Source organism: Canis lupus, chromosome 25, assembly GCF_048164855.1.
Source record: "Canis lupus baileyi chromosome 25, mCanLup2.hap1, whole genome shotgun sequence".
Classification (NCBI taxonomy): Eukaryota; Metazoa; Chordata; class Mammalia; order Carnivora; family Canidae; genus Canis; species Canis lupus.
In genome coordinates this window covers 25,503,306-25,521,986 of record NC_132862.1, presented here as the reverse complement: position 1 = coordinate 25,521,986, position 18,681 = coordinate 25,503,306, and the positions used below count along the sequence as shown (strand labels likewise).

The 18,681-nt window shown below is 36.2% G+C and overlaps 1 protein-coding gene across 12 annotated transcripts in view; it reads right to left on the bottom strand.

Annotated features, from left to right (window-relative positions):
- ABCC9 (ATP binding cassette subfamily C member 9) overlaps window positions 1-18,681 on the bottom strand; it is a 152,885-nt gene that overhangs the window by 43,641 nt on the left and 90,563 nt on the right. For all 12 annotated transcript variants that reach the window (XM_072798735.1, XM_072798728.1, XM_072798738.1 and 9 more), the window contains 7 exons: window positions 12,552-12,689; window positions 12,282-12,407; window positions 8,787-8,883; window positions 6,253-6,482; window positions 5,460-5,608; window positions 5,174-5,243; window positions 2,570-2,727 (listed from right to left, as the gene is read on the bottom strand). In XM_072798735.1, coding sequence (XP_072654836.1) covers window positions 2,570-2,727; window positions 5,174-5,243; window positions 5,460-5,608; window positions 6,253-6,482; window positions 8,787-8,883; window positions 12,282-12,407; window positions 12,552-12,689 — 968 coding nt within the window. The remainder of the gene's footprint in view (window positions 1-2,569; window positions 2,728-5,173; window positions 5,244-5,459; window positions 5,609-6,252; window positions 6,483-8,786; window positions 8,884-12,281; window positions 12,408-12,551; window positions 12,690-18,681) is intronic.

Genomic DNA, 18,681 nt, shown 5'->3' with positions numbered 1-18,681 from the left:
GGCATCAGGGAAATACAACTCAAAACTACAATGAGCTAGCACCTCACACCAGCCAGAATGGCTAAAATTAACAAGACAGGAAACGACAGATGTTGGCAAGGATGCAGAGAAAGGGAAACCCTCTGACACTGTTAAAGGGAATGCAAGCTGGTGTGGCCACTCTGGAAAACAGCATGAAGGTTCCTCAAAAAGTTGAAAATTGAGCTGCCCGATAGCCCAGCAATTGTACTACTAGGGATTTACCCCAAAGATACAAAGGTAGTGATCCTAAGGAGCACCTGCACCCCAGTGTTTACAGCAGCAATGTCCACAATAGCCCAACTATGGAAAGACCCCAGATGTCCATCAACAGATGAATGGAGAAGGAAGATATATACACAGTGGAATACTACTCAGACATCAAAAGAAAGGAAATCTTGCCATTTACAATTACGTGGATGGAACTAGAGGGTATTGTGCTAAGTGAAATAAGTCAATCAGAGAAAGAATTATCATATGACCTCACTCATCTATAGAATTTGTGAAAGAAACAAAAGAGAGGATCATAGGGGAAGGGAGGGAAAAATAAAACAAGATGAAATCAGAGGGAGACAAACCAACTGTAAGAGACTTTTAATCATAGGAAACAAAGTGAAGGTCACTGGACGGGAGATGGGTGGGGAATGGGGAAACTGGATGATGGACATTAAGGAGGGCATGTGATGTAATGAGCACTGGGTGTTATATATGACTGATGAATCACTGACCCCTACCCCTGAAACAAAGAATACATATGTGTTAATTATTTTATCTATTTATTTTTTTTAAGATTTTATTTATTCGTGAGAGACAGAGAGAGAGGGGGGCAAAGACATAGGCAGAGGGAGAAGCAGGCTCCATGCAAGAAGTCCGATGTGGGACTCAATCCCGGGACCACTGGATCACGCCCTGAGCCGAAAGCAGACGCTCATCCCCTGGCCACCCAGGCATCCCTAATTATTTTAATTTATTTATTTTTTTTTAAATTATTTTAATTTAAATAAAATTGGTAAAAATGGAAAAAATGACCATCTCCTCCATATTTTAGTTGCTAACAATGGTTATAACAGATTATTCTTAAAATGAACAGAATTCACAAGTATATTTATTAATTGATTGACTGATTTGCAATTCCAATTTATAACAAACTAGGAATGTTTGCCTGGCCTTTGCACTGAATTTTTATTACAAAGGGGCAAAAAATAGGCCTAAATGAGTATGCGACCGATGTAAGACACGACTGTAATATTTAGTGGTAAGAACACAAGGAGAGGTTTGGAACCAGCAGAAATGAACTGAACTTCTTGCCCCTCTAGCAAGCAACATCAGCAATAGTACTAAAAGGAATGAAAGTGAACTCATGACTAATTTTTCCCTTTTGATCTGAATTCGCTACAAGAAAAGTGGATGAGGCTTGGAATGAGAAAGCACTCTAGATTTAATACAGATCTCTAACATTGATGGATGCTAATTCATAATCCCAAGGGAGAAACCACCATGTTTTTTTCAATTAAAAAATGTGATATCATATATTGAGAGGTTCCCAACTATAATCTTGGCTTTTCTTGTTACTGTCCTCAATTTTTCAGCATCTTCCTTGCACTCAAGTCCTATTAAATATTATCATTTTACTAAATCAACTCACTATCTACCTTCTTATTCCAGCACTTAATCCACAAAAAAAGATTACTTTATCTCTGTTTTATTTTCCCCAGAGAGAAAGTTTCTTGAGAATTGTATCTTGTCAGGTGGATGTCTTCATCGGCCACATGACTTACACAATTCTTTGCAACACAGTGATTGCTTACTGAGTGTTTGTTGCAATAAAGTGATTATCACAATGATAGAAAATTCACTGTACTATTTATAGCAAGCCTTCAAAGCTAAACTGGTACATTTCAGTTAACTTTGGTTCATTTTAGCAAATGATAAATCTTATATTAATAGAAGAGTCTAAGCTTCAAGGCTGCTTTTATTTATCTTTGGCTGGGTACTGAAGTACGTGCTAAATGATCTAATCTGAAAAGTTTAAATCTCTTGGAGTTATGGCTCTTCTATCAGACATTCAAGATTATCTACTTTTCTAGTCATCACTCTGACTTATCACTTTAACTTTTTTAAATTCTAGACTTTTACACATAATGTATTTTAGCATTTTACAATATGTTACCTTTTTTCCCCACCCATGGAATAGAACAACACGAAATCACTTACCCTTTAGAACTGAGTTTGCTTTTACAAGTTTTCTGTCACTATTATGTTCAGAAAAAGGATCATAGAATGAAAAATTTAACATAGTTTGTGGACACAAAACTCAACAGGAAAATCCACATGTTAATATATGCCCATGGCTATGTAAGGCATAGACAACCACTTATAGAAACAATTTTAATAGATCTCCAAATGAAACATAGTGTAGGTTTTATCATGGTAAAAATAGGTTGCATTTCCAAGTTCCATACCAAATCTTGAAAAACACGACAGCAAATCTAGATCACAGTAAATCAAACATATAGGCTTTTGAAAATGAATAGAACTTTGTTTTACTTACTTAGAGGCCACTCGGAAGTATTTCTGGATAAAATAAAAGGCGACCCCAAGAGGCACAAGAGCAACCAGGAACACAGGAGTAGCATATGAAATCATGCCAATGGCAGACAGGCAGAGCAGTGTTGAGCGAGTTAGAGATTCCAAAGTTGGAGGGATATGCTATTAAGAAGGTCGTTTGAAAGGAAAATGTTTTAGTCCAAAGAAAATATTGGTTACAATGCAATAAAATATTCATTTATATTAATGTTAAGTTACATAATTAGTTACAAAAGTAGTATATCAACATTTTCGTTATAAGCAAGTCTTCATTCCTTTAACTTCACTCACTTCCCATAGTTCAGTTTATTTACCCATCTATCTACCTATCTATCTACTTATCATCAGTCAGTCTACCCATCCATTTATCTTGGGTATTTTATGTAAATGACACTATACTATAAATCTCATGTGTCCATGTGTTCTTATTTTACTTTACTGAGCAAGACAGACTATAAAGCTTCCCATGATACCATAGACATCTCTCTCTCTCTCTCTCTTGAATGGCTGCATACTATTAACATAGTTAGCTATTCCTCTTCTGTAAGATATTTACATTAATTTTCTGTATTTTGCTTTCTCCTATCCCTTGCATATTTTTGATTGGATTATTTACTGCCTAATCAATTTTTAGATGCTCTTTATAGATTATAGATGTTTTCCTCTTGCTTTACATGTGTTGCCAGCTTTTCTTCCAGTTAATCTATTATGTTTTAAATCTGGCTTTGATGCTTTTAGCTTGAGAGAAATTTAAAATTTTATATAGTTATTTCCGTTGGTCTTTTTCCTTATTCAGAGTTTTGTGTCTTACTTAATTCCCACCCAGAAGTTTTAAAACTACTTTCCCACATTTTATTTTATAGTCTTATGTTTTATATGGCTATCTTTATTCCATATGTATTTGCTTTGTATTTTATGGATAGCTAATTGTCCCAACATTCTTTATTGAAAAAAATAATCCTTTTCTTACTGATTCCAGATACCACACTTACCCTGTGTTAAATCTCTCCATATGCTGGTGTTTCTGAGTTCTCCATTTTGTTCTTTTGATCTACTTATTTTCTGTGATCACCAGAGTATTTCATCTTTATAGTGCTTTCTGAGTATCTGATAGGGAAACTCTCTCTTTATGTAGGAATTTTAGGATTTCCAGTATTGTTGGATCTCTTCACTTCTTATTAGGTTTCTTTTTGTTTTTGTTATTATGAATAGAATTCATTTCTCACTTAATTTTTTAATTGGTGTAGAAAAAGTTACTGAATTTTGTATCATACACCTTATGCAGACACTCTTATGAACTTTCTTTTGTTTTCTTCTTGTACTACTTGTCTTGGACTCTCTAGGTGGCTATCATATCATCTTCCAAATAAGGGCTGATTCGTCTCTTCTTTTCCCATATGTATTCCTTATGAAGTGTTTTGGATGCAGTGTGACCAACACCAATGAAAACATTCAGTATACTTTTTAGTCAGCTGCATGCATCAAGCATTCTTTTCCTAAGCTGAGGGTAATTTAAGTATTCTAAAGGCAACTATGAAAAGTCAGAAAAGACCAGTTCTGGATTTGAAGGATTCTTTTGTCAGTTATCCTGAGGAGTCTGTTCTTGGAGTGATCTATTTTAAGAGTTTGAGGACTTTAACTTCAGGACAAACTTCTAGAGGGATAAGGATCTAAAACTAAACTGGGCATCCCTAGAATAGTCTCTAAAATATCACACCATTTAAAGCTTTTCTCATTGAAGAGCCAATCTAATTGAAGTAAAGGACATCTAAGACAGCCTGGCATTCTATCCTTTGCTTCTGGGAGACATTCTGCAACAATAGTAAACTGTTAAGAATTTTGCTATGAATGGAGATACAACATTGATCAAAATGATTCCCTTTATAATAAAAAATTAAATGTTAGTTCTTTGCTATTTCCCTTTATTTTAAGCTGATTTTCAGGGATCCCTGGGTGGCTTAGCGGCTGAGCATCTGCCTTTGGCCCAGGGTGTGATCCTGGAATCCTGGGATCGAGTCCCACGTCAGGCTCCCTGCACGGAGCCTGCTTCTTCCTCTGCCTTTGTCTCTATCTTTCTCTCTCTCTGTGTCTCTCATGAATAAATAAAATCTTAAAAAAAAAAAAAAAGCTGATTCTCGAAGTATCCTCTTCTACATGTATAAATTATTTCAAATTAAAGTTTTCCTTTAAGTTTTTTTTTTTTAAGATTTTATTTATTTATTCATGAGAGACACACAGAGAGAGAGAGAGAGAGAGAGAGGCAGAGACACAGGCAGAGGGAGAAGCAGGCTCCGTGCAGGGAGCCTGACGTGGGACTCAATCCTGGGTCTCCAGGATCAGGCCCTGGGCCGAAGGTGGCGCTAAACCGCTGAGCCACCTGGGCTGCCCCTTCCTTTAAGTTTTTATTCTAGAAATCCATATGTATATAATTTTGATAAGTGTGCATATAGGCTCCAATTGAAATTTTAGAAATCCTCTATTGTTAATAGGGATCATAGTTTATCTTAAATGTTACTTAGGTTCTACCGAAAAAATTGTTTTTGAACTTGGAAGTAACTCAGGCACTCACCTGATCAATGATATTTGTATCAGCTGAGAAGCGATTGAGAATCAATCCCAGGGGGGTGGTATCAAAGAATCTAGGCAATAAACAGATTGGAATGTATGATAATACTAAACTATCAGGACTCTGCGCACTGCTAATGAACATCTTGGACTCAGGAAAATGAGAAGGTTCCTATGCATTTGCTCAAAGGCCAAATACATACTCTAATGCTTCATAATTCACTTAAATTTAAAGATGCATGTTTTTATGATTTTCTGTGTGAGAGGGTAAGAAATAATTACATTTTTACCTTATTGGTCCAAGAATTATCTTATTGAGGAGATTTTGGTGAAGGTTTTTGGCAGCTGTGAGACCCATCCATTCTACAGTGAGTGATGTGACAAGGCAGAGGAAAATACCTGCTCCACAAAGTATGCTAAATCCAGCCACATAGTAGGTCTAAAAAGCAACCAGCACCAAAAAAAAAAAAAAAAAAAACCCACAAATGAAATTATCAGTTTTTTCTCATTAGAACACTAAATATCAAAGTCAGACAATATTTTTCAACTTCATTATCTTGCATCAATTTAGACAGTTGAAGGAGTGCAGTTTTCCTTCACTCTTTTCCAAGGTTTGTGTAAGGGTAAATGAAGCAGTAGAGTCTGTTTTCAGGTTTGAAATATTTTTGGCTCTCTACACTGTAGAGTTCATCATTCCTATCCTTAATCTCAGAATGACCAACTAATACATTGGCATCAGTAGTTAAAATCAATACTATCAAAACAAAAACAATAAAAGTCCTGTGTATATGTTACACACACACACACACACACACACACACACACACATTGGGCATATACCTTGAATCCAAATCAAAACATTATCTTTAAGTGTTTCTTATAATAAGCTTTAAAACACAAAAGCGATCACATAGATTCCTTTTTGACAAGTTATTCTATTTCAGGTCCTGTTCTAATTAACTAACTGAATCATTACAAAAATCCTATGACATTTGGGCTATTAATATCAAACTGAATAAATGGGTATAACTGTTAATACCAATATTTATTTTCTTGATGGGTTAAAAACAGAATTCACTATACCTGATCAGCTTTTCCAGTATTGTTTATACTGTACTCTGAAGTCCATGTGGCTAGCCAGTAGTCTATAGCCACAATGACTGAATGTTTCAAAAGCTTAGAGAAAATCATCAGGAAGAGCAAGAAAAATCCTCCAGAAGTAAGGTATCTCCAGCAGGTTTTCCATGGCATTTTAGTTCTGAGCCTCATGACAGTGGACATATTATCATCCTCATCTTCCTCCTCTTCTTCCTCTGCATGTAAAATGTTAGTTTAACCTTCACTCAGTAAACAGGTAGATAAAATTTGTATCATTTCACAAAAAAAAAAAACATATAAAAATCTCCCTCAGATTTATAGAAATACAAGTGCTGGTCTTAGATATTTTAAATGCTTCTAGCAGAGAAAAAAAAACTCATTTAAAAAGCTGGTGAAAATGAATGAATGAGCAAAATGATAAACAACATCTTTATCTGAATGAGATAATTTGCCAATTTATTACACATCAAATTGACAGGAAGTGTAGACTAGAAGTTTATGAAGTTATTGAAAGAACTGTGTTGCCAATAAAACCACAGGCCTGACCCTTAAACACATAAAGTTTTGAACTCTAAATTTCTGAATTTGTAAAACTTCACCAGAAGGGAACAGACTTGAAATCTGTGGATAGTCCAAAAGGTCATAATCAATGCTCTCAATGGTCCATTTTAGATGTGGTCATGCAGGAGCAAAGTAAGAAGAAACCTTCTAGAGAGGAAAGGTGGAGGACAGACGACAATAGTCAGGGAGTTCCTTTCTCATGTTTAAGCCATCTGGAAATTCCAAGATGGCTATCCTAAGAACATACTCCATTACGAAGACAGGGAATTTCGGCACCTCCTCACTGGCAAGATCTGATTATTTGTGTGGTCTGGTGATTGTTGTGCATATTCCATCCTTTCCTATTCCAAAGACCATTTTCATTGCAGTTATCCTTTTAGATATTCCATTACTGTTTATTGAGAGGTTGTGAGCAGGAAAGATAGATAGCTTTGGTTTACAGGTTATCAGACCACAGAGATCTAAATATGGATACTATGGGAAGGCTGAGCATCACCAAACGTCCCTAATATTTTGAGCTGGATCCAGTAAATGAACAGGTCTCAGATAATGTGTCCTTTGGTAAGAGTCGATTAAATATGTGAGGACAGGATTAGAAATCTGCATAATGAAAGTGCCAGACACTTACAGACTACTTACTACCTGTCTCCCCAACATCCATTTTCTGTTTCCATATTAACTGAAATTTCAACTTGCCAACGGCTGCTCAGCTAAAGACAAGATTCGTTCCTTTCCCAGTACATAATCTGTCCATGAAATGAACTGGCCAATGGTAAGGAGTAGGAACAATATATGCAACTACTTCTCCTCTTCCCCTCCTGGTGGCTGGAACAGACATACTGACCAGGACCAGAAATAGCAACCCAGTGAGAAATACGTAGCATATTGGGCTCTTTAATATGCATTACCTCATTTTATTCTGTAAGAAAGTAGTACTATCTAATTTTATGCCTGAGAGAATGGATTAACACAACAAGCCTAGGATAGAGTGTCCAGCTGTATACTCACCACTGGAACTCTGGATAGAGTAACTGGGCATGATTCCACTTTTAGAGTGCCTTAGAAGTAACCAGCTTAAAATTCTAGAGACTGATGTTTACAGCACCAGACTTTCTTTAAAAATATTTTTAAATCTAAGGAATGGAAGTGCAAAATCCATTCATTTGTCTGTTCATTCATTCATTCTCTCAATGAGTATTTGTTGAAATACTGAATAGTTATCAGCTGGAATATAAAGGTATCACATTTTGGTGTTCTTTGGCTTGAAATTACAATTTCTTCTCTTTCTTAATTGGCTTGTAGAAATGCAGTCTTCAGCAAAAACTGTATAGCAAACATGAAGTATAGTGCATTTACCCTATGGACTTAAATGGGATTTAGCTTACAAAGTTCTTGGCAACAAATATCAATTATTTCATCTCATTCCTCGATTTTCCAGGAAATCTTTTTTTCTCTACCTTATTAGATCCAGAAAACTGAAACATAACAAATGGCTTTCATCGAATTCTCTTATTCTTCATTGCTATATTGGCATGAAAACTCCATGAGGATTTACTGAATGATTCAAGTATAAATATTTCAAACCAATATTTCCTTCATATTTCCCATTTATTGTTTATTTCTGAAGGAGTGACATTTTATTAATAACTTGCTTTGGTCATTCTACTAGACCTTTCCAATTTATATGAATATTTACAAACAGGGCCTTTTCTTTTCAGCCCTATCTCACACAGCACTAAGACACACTCAGAAACCACTCACGATGTCTTTTGATGAATTGCACACACCTTTCCTTTGCTCCTATTCTTTTCATTTGCACTATTTTTAGTATTATGTATTTTGCTTAGCTCTTTTCCCCCTGCAAAGTGGCTTCTTATTCTTCACGGGCACACTCATGCATCAGTTGCCAAGGTAAAACAGTCACACTTGAATGTTTCAGATGTAAGAAAAAGATCTACCTTCATCTTCATCCTCCATTTGGGCTTTGGCCTCTCTTGAATACATGGCTCTTCGGAGGGTTTTCCTCTCTAGAGTTGTTTGGTCAGCTTCCATATCCTACAGTAAACACCATATTCATTCATTCATTCAAGGAGCTCACAGCTGCAGGAAGGTTTTTGACTTACCAATCAAATTGTGACTGACCCACAATTTGTTAGTTATCTTTGCCAATCTTGGGCTGTTTGCTCTCTCTAGAGATCCACAACTCCTGTCATAGGAGTAGTTGTGAGGCAATGTCTGAGGTTTGTAGGGTTTCAGAGCTCAGAGATGATGCCAATAAGAAGCCAGGAAAAGTACCAACTATACAATAGAACTGACCCCAGGAACAGGGACACCTCCTCCAGCCTTAAGGCATAATTCCATCACTGCTATTTGTTTTATCTTTACCTCATTTTCGGTTACTCCCTGCAATTCTCTAAAGATTTATTCATGTTAATAAGTATCTTCCTTTAAAAATGCTTGCAATTCTAGACTGGTTAAAACACTGTCACTCACCCCCTCTTATTATAAATTATTAAATCAGAGTGAGTTTCTTTAGGTTCTCACTAAGGCAGGCTGCATAAAAGAAATGGACTTCAATAGGCATTGAAGTAAGCAAATGAAAAGGGTTGTTAGGTGCGAGCAGTTTAGGAGAAAGCCCTGGGCGGGGAGGGATATGCAGAAGGAGAAGGAAAACATTCCCCAAACAAACTTGGTGAATTTTTCAGGGTTGCTTCAGATTTGTTGTGTGCTCAAGACAGGGAGAAGCATTTCATTTTCTCCACTCCTCTGCTTCCAACACTCTTGTCCCCTGGGCTTCAGAACTGGAGTGGTAATACCAGTTTTGATACACTGTGGGTTAAATCAGCTGCTGCGGACAGTTTGGGAAACTAACCATAGCTTTGTGTCTATGAGGAAATGCATTCTGAGTTCCAAACGACTGACACACAAACTTTTGGAATCTATGGTAAATTGAGGGCTTTCTGTATTCTCTCTCTCTCTCTCTCTCTCACACACACACACACACAATCACAGTTTGGCCATTACATCAATAAACAAACAAACCCTTAGTGATCAGTCTCTAGGTAGTGATCATGGTTGTTGTTGTTTTTGTTTTGGCCTTATACAACATGTGTGATTTAGGTTACTTGCTAGAAGCTCTATTGCTTCCAGATTCTTGGTTAAAAAAGAATAAAAGCTAAAATGTCTCCTGAATAGCATTTTTTCAGAGACAATTTCATATCAGCTTTTAATTTGCCTAATGATATGAAAACTAGTGCTGCTACATGGGATTAAACACAAAATTAAAAATTATTCGATTCTTTGTGTCTAGTGTAATAAAATGAAATGACCCCGCACATTGGAAAACAGCGTATTTGGTTCTTGTTCAACTCTCCCTGCTATGTGAGCAAAAGATTGAACATCTTAGATGCTTAAAAAAATCTGTATTTATTTTCCTTATAAGTAAATGCTCATATTAGGTTCATTACAGGTTAAATATTTTAAATTACATTGACATTTGGCTTAAGTAAATGTGATTTTAATTTCGTTTCTCTTGTAAATATTTCTTGGATGCCTGTTACCGATTGGATCAAGGTGAGGGCTGGAGGCTGGGGGAGGAGGCACCAGATAATACTAGATTATTTTGCTTATAACAATATGAAGATAATGGTGCCATCCAAGATAGAATTTTTTATAATATTTAAATTAGCTCAAAGTGTTATCTCTTCCTTATTGTAGTTTTCACTGCTATCCTTGTAACATATTCTTTTGTTGGCCCCTTAACCCTTAAACTGACAGTTGTGTCTAAAGCCCAGTGATAGGATATTTTGTTTTGCTGTCCTTCTGTGCTTGCTTGATCTGCTTTGGTTGTAGGTCAGCCTTTCTCAACTTGGCACTATTGACATTTTGGCCAGATAACTTTGTTGTTGTCAGCGATGCACTGTAGGATGTTTAGTAACATCCCTGTCTTCTACCCAGGAGACACTAGTGGCACCTGCCCTCTGCCCTCCCCCCAGCTGTGACAACCAAAAATGTCTCTAAATGTTGCCAAATGTCCCCTAGAAAGCAAACTGGACCCTGGTTGAGAACCAGTGCTCTTGGCAAACATGGGATCCTGCCACCTAACAAAGTAAACAAGAAACTGATTCTCCCCTAGTGTGATTCTCCCTGCCTTCAGATGAATTTCTGGTACCTGCCCTTCCCAAGGTGGCAGTAAATCTCCTTCCTTCCCCAGGTGAGGATTCTGGACAGGTGCATGGTTCATTCTGGTTTCTACTGGCCACTGTTCAACCTCACAACTGCATTCACTCTGTCCACACCCTAACTTGCTCCATATCTCTGCCAGCTGATTTATAATCCTGTAATGTGTCTTTAATTATAGAGCTATGCTATCTCAAGTGATCACTTCATTTCTAAATACAACTTAATGGACTTTCTTCCTGGCTTAACAGTCAGTATTACTATAAAATCAAGCCAACAACTCTTTCTCTCTCTTTTTTTTTTCCAGATCTTCTTTCCAAAGTAAACCATAAGTGGCCCTACTCCTTAAGCTTACGTCATATTCTTTTGTCCCTGGCATCTAGGTCCCTGTAAAAAAAACCAACACAACCACAAGTTGTTCTTTCATTGCACTCAGTCTGGTTTCCAATTCTGTTATCACCTCATTCAATGTTATATTTACATCACACATAACATTATAGGAATTACACTGAATACAGACCTTGGTTTAAGTCCAATGAGTACCACTTAGTATATGTACTATACAACTTAGAAGTAACTTAACCTCTCTGGGCTTCAATTTTCTCATCTGCAAAAGTGAGACCCTATTTTCTTTACTTATTTTCTGTATTTTCCTTGCTTTTTTTCCTAGGGGTTTGTGAAAATTAAATGAGCTTAAATTAAATGAGTAAAAAAGCCTTTGTGGACTTTAAAAACTATATCAATGTAAAAATTAGTTATTATCTCCTGATCACCTTCCTTCACTCCCCAGCCCTATTCCAGGCATGCATAACAACTTTACTCATAGCTCACAGCTCTTCCTTCTTTCAAAATCATCTTAGATTTTATTTTGCCCATGACTCTCCATTTGCAGGTGGTGAGTGATAATATCCTCACATTACAGATGAAGAAAAGATACACAGAAGAAAAATAAGATAAAATAATGATATACCATACTTCAGCAGTTTAAGTTTTAAATACACATATAATTATAATATGGTTCAAACCCAAATCAAAATCTTCTAAAAACCTGAGAGCACTTCATCCAAAAGATATCATTAGAATTTTATAGTTTCAAAGTAGCCTATTTGTTAATGATATATAAATATACAATTACTTTGGGTTTCAAATGAGGACCATTATATCATCAAATAATAAATGGTAGTATTCCTTTAAACAAATTTTTAATAATTATATGGTATATTCATAACTCTTTTAAAATAGACTCTGAACTCTTCTAGACTATGAGCAATTACCTTTTCTAATTCTTGATCTTGCCGATTCATAAGTGTTTTCCAGTGTTCATAAAGCTCAACATCTTTGGTTTGGATGTCCTTCAAAGTTCCTTCTCTTAGTACACTTCCATCTTTCATGGCTATGATCTAAGGAAAGCACATATTAGCAGAACTATGACAAAAAGCCTTAACTGACCAAATGAATTACTTTTATCTCAGAGAGCATTTCTTAATGTCCTTATTTATATGACTGTAATATTAAAATTAATGAAATTTCTTTTAAACTCTTACCCAGTCAGCATGTGTTAGATACTGTAATTTGTGAGTCACAAGAACAAGTGTTCTTTTGTCATCTTGGAGAAATTTCAAAATCCCTTCTTGCATTAAGTGATCACTCAAGTGAATGTCCAGGGCTGAGAATGGATCATCCTACAACCAGTAAAATGGAGAGAAGAGGAAACAATTTCTATATTCTTGATATAATTAAAATTTTCTAGAAACTAAAAACATAAGTAACTAAGAGTAAATTATCCCTAACATCCAATTTGTTAAAAACCACACTCTGCAGGGACACCTGGGTGGCTCAGTGATTGAGCGTCTACTTTCAGCTCAGGGTGTGGTCCCGGGATCGAGTCTCACATTGGGATCCCCTCAAGGAGCCTGCTTCTCCTTTGCCTATATCTCTGCCTCTCTCTGTGTGTCTCTCATGAACAAATAAATAATTTAAAAAACAGACTCTGTATATGTTTAAATTGTTGAGAAAAGGAAGAAAATTAAAAGTGAAGCTTTTATTTTTCTCTTTCACTTTAAAATTATTTAAAAAGTAAATAACAATATCCCAAGTGGTTTGGATTATTATACAGAACATTCAAGCTCAAAAAACAACACCTCTTGACAAGCTTTAACAACAGACCAAAGAAAGAATAAAAAATAATTCCAGTAGTTGAAACTTAGATAATATAAACAGACAGACTCCAGGCCAAGATGGCAACATAGGAGGCTCCTAAATTTCCCTCCCCCATGGGTGCTTTGCCTATGCAGCTATACACAGAGCAATTCTCTCCGAGACAAATCCAGAAACTAGTTGAGTGACTTCTACACATTGAGAAACTAAGAAAATACCCCATCTAAAAGATAGGAAAGTTCTAGCAATCTTGGGGTGGAGACTTTTGGGTTTTCTATGTAGAGTATCATGTCATCGGCGAAGAGACAGAGTTTGACTTCTTCTTTGCCAATTTGAATGCCTTTAATGTCTTTTTGTTGTCTGATTGCTGAGGCTAGGACTTCCAGTACTATGTTGAATAGCAGTGGTGAGAGTGGACATCCCTGTCTTGTTCCTGATCTTAGGGGAAAGGCTCCCAGTGCTTCCCCATTGAGAATGATATTTGCTGTGGGCTTTTCATAGATGGCTTTTAAGATGTCGAGGAATGTTCCCTCTATCCCTACACTCTGAAGAGTTTTAATCAGGAATGGATGCTGTATTTTGTCAAATGCTTTCTCTGCATCCAATGAGAGGATCATATGGTTCTTGGTTTTTCTCTTGCTGATATGATGAATCACATTGATTGTTTTATGGGTGTTGAACCAGCCTTGTGTCCCAGGGATAAATCCTACTTGGTCATGGTGAATAATTTTCTTAATGTACTGTTGGATCCTATTGGCCAGTATCTTGTTGAGAATTTTTGCATCCATGTTCATCAGGGATATTGGTCTGTAATTCTCCTTTTTGGCGGGGTCTTTGTCTGGCTTTGGAATTAAGGTGATGCTGGCTTCATAGAACGAATTTGGAAGTACTCCATCTCTTTCTATCTTTCCAAACAGCTTTAGGAGAATAGGTATGATTTCTTCTTTAAACGTATACAGCAATTCGGTAGCGTGGCAGGATACAAAATCAATGCCCAGAAGTCAGTGGCATTTCTATACACTAACAATGAGACTGAAGAAAGAGAAATTAAGGAGTCAATCCCATTTACAATTGCACCCAAAAGCATAAGATACCTAGGAATAAACCTCACCAAAGATGTAAAGGATCTATACCCTCAAAACTATAGAACACTTCTGAAAGAAATTGAGGAAGACACAAAGAGATGGAAAAATATTCCATGCTCATGGATTGGCAGAATTAATATTGTGAAAATGTCAATGTTACCCAGGGCAATATACACGTTTAATGCAATCCCTATCAAAATACCATGGACTTTCTTCAGAGAGTTAGAACAAATTATTTTAAGATTTGTGTGGAATCAGAAAAGACCCCGAATAGCCAGGGGAATTTTAAAAAAGAAAACAATATCTGGGGGCATCACAATGCCAGATTTCAGGTTGTACTACAAAGCTGTGGTCATCAAGACAGTGTGGTACTGGCACAAAAACAGACACATAGATCAGTGGAACAGAATAGAGAATCCAGAAGTGGACCCTGAACTTTATGGGCAACTAATATTCGATAAAGGAGGAAAGACTATCCATTGGAAGAAAGACAGTCTCTTCAATAAATGGTGCTGGAAAAATTGGACATCCACATGCAGAAGAATGAAACTAGACCACTCTCTTTCACCATACACAAAGATAAACTCAAAATGGATGAAAGATCTAAATGTGAGACAAGATTCCATCAAAATCCTAGAGAAGAACACAGGCAACACCCTTTTTGAACTCGGCCATAGTAACTTCTTGCAAGATACATCCACAAAGGCAAAAGAAACAAAAGCAAAAATGAACTATTGGGACTTCATCAAGATAAGAAGCTTTTGCACAGCAAAGGATACAGTCAACAAAACTCAAAGACAACCTACAGAATGGGAGAAGATATTTGCAAATGACATATCAGATAAAGGGCTAGTTTCCAAGATCTATAAAGAACTTATTAAACTCAACACCAAAGAAACAAACAATCCAATCATGAAATGGGCAAAAGACATGAACAGAAATCTCACAGAGGAAGACATAGACATGGCCAACATGCATATGAGAAAATGCTCTGCATCACTTGCCATCAGGGAAATACAAATCAAAACTACAATGAGATACCACCTCACACCAGTGAGAATGGGGAAAATTAACAAGGCAGGAAACAACAAATGTTGGAGAGGATGCGGAGAAAAGGGAACCCTCTTACACTGTTGGTGGGAATGTGAACTGGTGCAGCCACTCTGGAAAACTGTGTGGAGGTTCCTCAAACAGTTAAAAATATACTTGCCCTACGACCCAGCAATTGCACTGTTGGGGATTTACCCCAAAGATACAAATGCAATGAAACGCCGGGACACCTGCACCCCGATGTTTCTAGCAGCAATGGCCACTATAGCCAAACTGTGGAAGGAGCCTCGGTGTCCAACGAAAGATGAATGGATAAAGAAGATGTGGTTTATGTATACAATGGAATATTACTCAGCTATTAGAAATGACAAATACCCACCATTTGCTTCAACGTGGATGGAACTGGAGGGTATTATGCTGAGTGAAGTAAGTCAGTCGGAGAAGGACAAACATTATATGTTCTCATTCATTTGGGGAATATAAATAATAGTGAAAGGGAAAATAAGGGAAGGGAGAAGAAATGTGTGGGAAATATCAGAAAGGGAGACAGAACGTAAAGACTGCTAACTCTGGGAAACGAACTAGGGGTGGTAGAAGGGGAGGAGGGCGGGGGGTGGGAGTGAATGGGTGACAGGCACTGGGTATTATTCTGTATGTTAGTAAATTGAACACCAATAATAAAAAAAAAACACAAACACACACACACACACACAAAAAAAAGATAGGAAAGGGTGAGATGCACTCTTACCACAAACCTCACCCTCTGCACAACACCATACAATTGGAGGGAATCCTAACTCCCATCTTCTCTCTGAGGAGTGAAGGATTGGGACCATACATCTAGTGCCCCAACTTTTATGGCTGCTACCTAAGGGACAAGCCCTCCAAATTGCTTTGCTTTGAAAGCCAGTGGGGCTTACATTGGTAAGTCCCACAGAAATATAAGAAACAAAAAAGCAGCTGTTAACAGGCACATGCATGAATAAAGTGAGAATTTTAACATAATATATAATATTAACATCAATATTAATATTATTAATACTATAATAATAGTAATTTAAAGCATAAAATATTAAAAAGTAGCAAAGAGAAATCATAGAGCTAAGAATAGAATAGTTGAACTGACAATTTCAATAGAGGACTTAAAGAAATACCTAGATCAGGAAGAATAAAGGATCAGTGAATTGAAAGACAGGACAGTGAAATTAATCCAGTCAGAAGAACAAAAAGAAAAAAGAATGAAAAAGACTGAAGATATCTTAACAGACTCATAGGACACAATTGAGAGGAGCAATATATTATAGGGGTCCCAGAAGGAGAAGTGAAAGAAAGGGGCAAAAAGCTTATTCAAAGAAATAATGGCTGGAAATTTCCCCTACCTGGGGAAAGAAACATACATCCAGTTCCAGAAAACCCCAAAAGTACCAAAAAAAAAAAATGACGAACTGAAAGACAGCCAAACTAGGCACATTAAAATTGAATTGTCAAAAGTTAGACAAAAAAAGAATCTTAAAAACAACAAGAGAAAAACAACTTGCTACTTATAAGGAAATCCCCATAAGTATATAAGATTTTTCAGCAGAAACTTTGCAGGCCAGAAGGTAAGCTATACTTATATGAGATACATAGGTTTTAAACCAAAGACTGTAACAAGAAACAAAGTTCATTTTATAATGAGGGGATCCATTTATCAAAAGATCACAAAAAATTTAAATACGTACCTGGCATCGTATTTACATATTTACATCATATTTACATATTTATATTTAAATATGTAAAGCAAAAGTTGATAGATCCGAAGGGAAAAATAGCAACACAATAATAATAGGACTTCAATACTCTACCTTCAACAATGGACAGATCATTTAGACAGAAATAAAATAAAATACAGAAAATACCAGCATTACCCTGATACCAAAAGCAAAGATGTTAGAAAAGTACAGACCAATATCCTTGATGAATGTAGACGTAAAAATCCTCAACAAAACATTAACAAACCGAATTCAACAGTACATTAAAAAGAATACACACACACACACACACACACACACAAAAGAATACACATCATGATTAAGTGGGATTTATTCCTGGGATACAAGGATGGTTCATCATATGCAAATCAATCAATGTGATATATCACATTAACAAAATGAGGAATTAAATGAGGAATTAAAATCATAAATCATCTCAATAGGTGTAGAAAACACACTTGACAAAAATCAACATCCTTTCATGATAAAAACTTCAAAAATTTGGATATAGAAGATATGCATCACAACATAACGAAAACCACATATGACAACCCCACAACTAAAGTCATTTTCAATGGTGAGCAGTTGAAAACTTTTCTAGTAAGATCAGGAAGGAGACAAAGATATCCACTCTCACCACTTTTATGCAGCACAGTACTAGAAGTCTTAGCCAGAACAAAGAGGCAAGTAAAAGAAATAAAAGTCATTCAAACCAAAAAAGGAAGAAGTAAAACCTCTGTTTGCAGATGAAAAATATTACATGTACAAATCCACCAAAAACTGTTAGAATAAGTGAATTATAGGATATGAAGTTGATACATGAAAATCATTTGCATTTCTGTACACTAAGAATGAACTATAGAAGGGAAATTAAGAAAACGATACCATTTACAATTACTCAAAAAGATTAAAGTACCTAAAATGAATTTAATCAAGGAGGTGAATATCTTTGCACTGAGGAAATTGGTGAAAAAATTAAAGAGGAACAGATGGAAAGATATTCTTGTGTTCATAAACTGTAAGAATTAATATTGTTAATATGTCCAACTATCTAAAGTTATCTATAGATTCAGTGTAATCCTTAGCAAAATTCCAATAGTATTTTTCACAGAATAGAAAAAAAAAATCCTTGGGCAGCCCGGGTGGCTCAGCAGTTTAGCGCTGCCTTTGGCCCAGAGCCTGATCCTGGAGACCTGGGATCGAATCCTGTGTCAGTATCCCTACATGGGGCCTGCTTCTCCCTCTGCCTGTGTCTATGCCTCTCTCTCTCTCTCTCTCTGTATCCCATGAGTAAATAAATAAAATCTTTTAAGAAAAGAAAAAAATCCTAAAATTTGTATGGAATTACAAAAGACCCCAAATAACAAAAAAAAAAAAAAAAAGAAAAAGAAAAAAAAATCCTGAGAAACAACAAAGCTGAAGACATCACATTTCTTGATTATAAACTATATTACAAAGCTATAGTAATCAAAACAGTATGATATTGGCATAAAAACTGACACACAAATTAATGGTACAGAACAGAAAGTCCAGAAATAAATCCGTGCATATATAGTCAATTCATTTTTGACAAAGGAGCCAAGAATATACCATGACAAAAGGACAGTTTCTTCAATAAGTTGTGTTGGGAA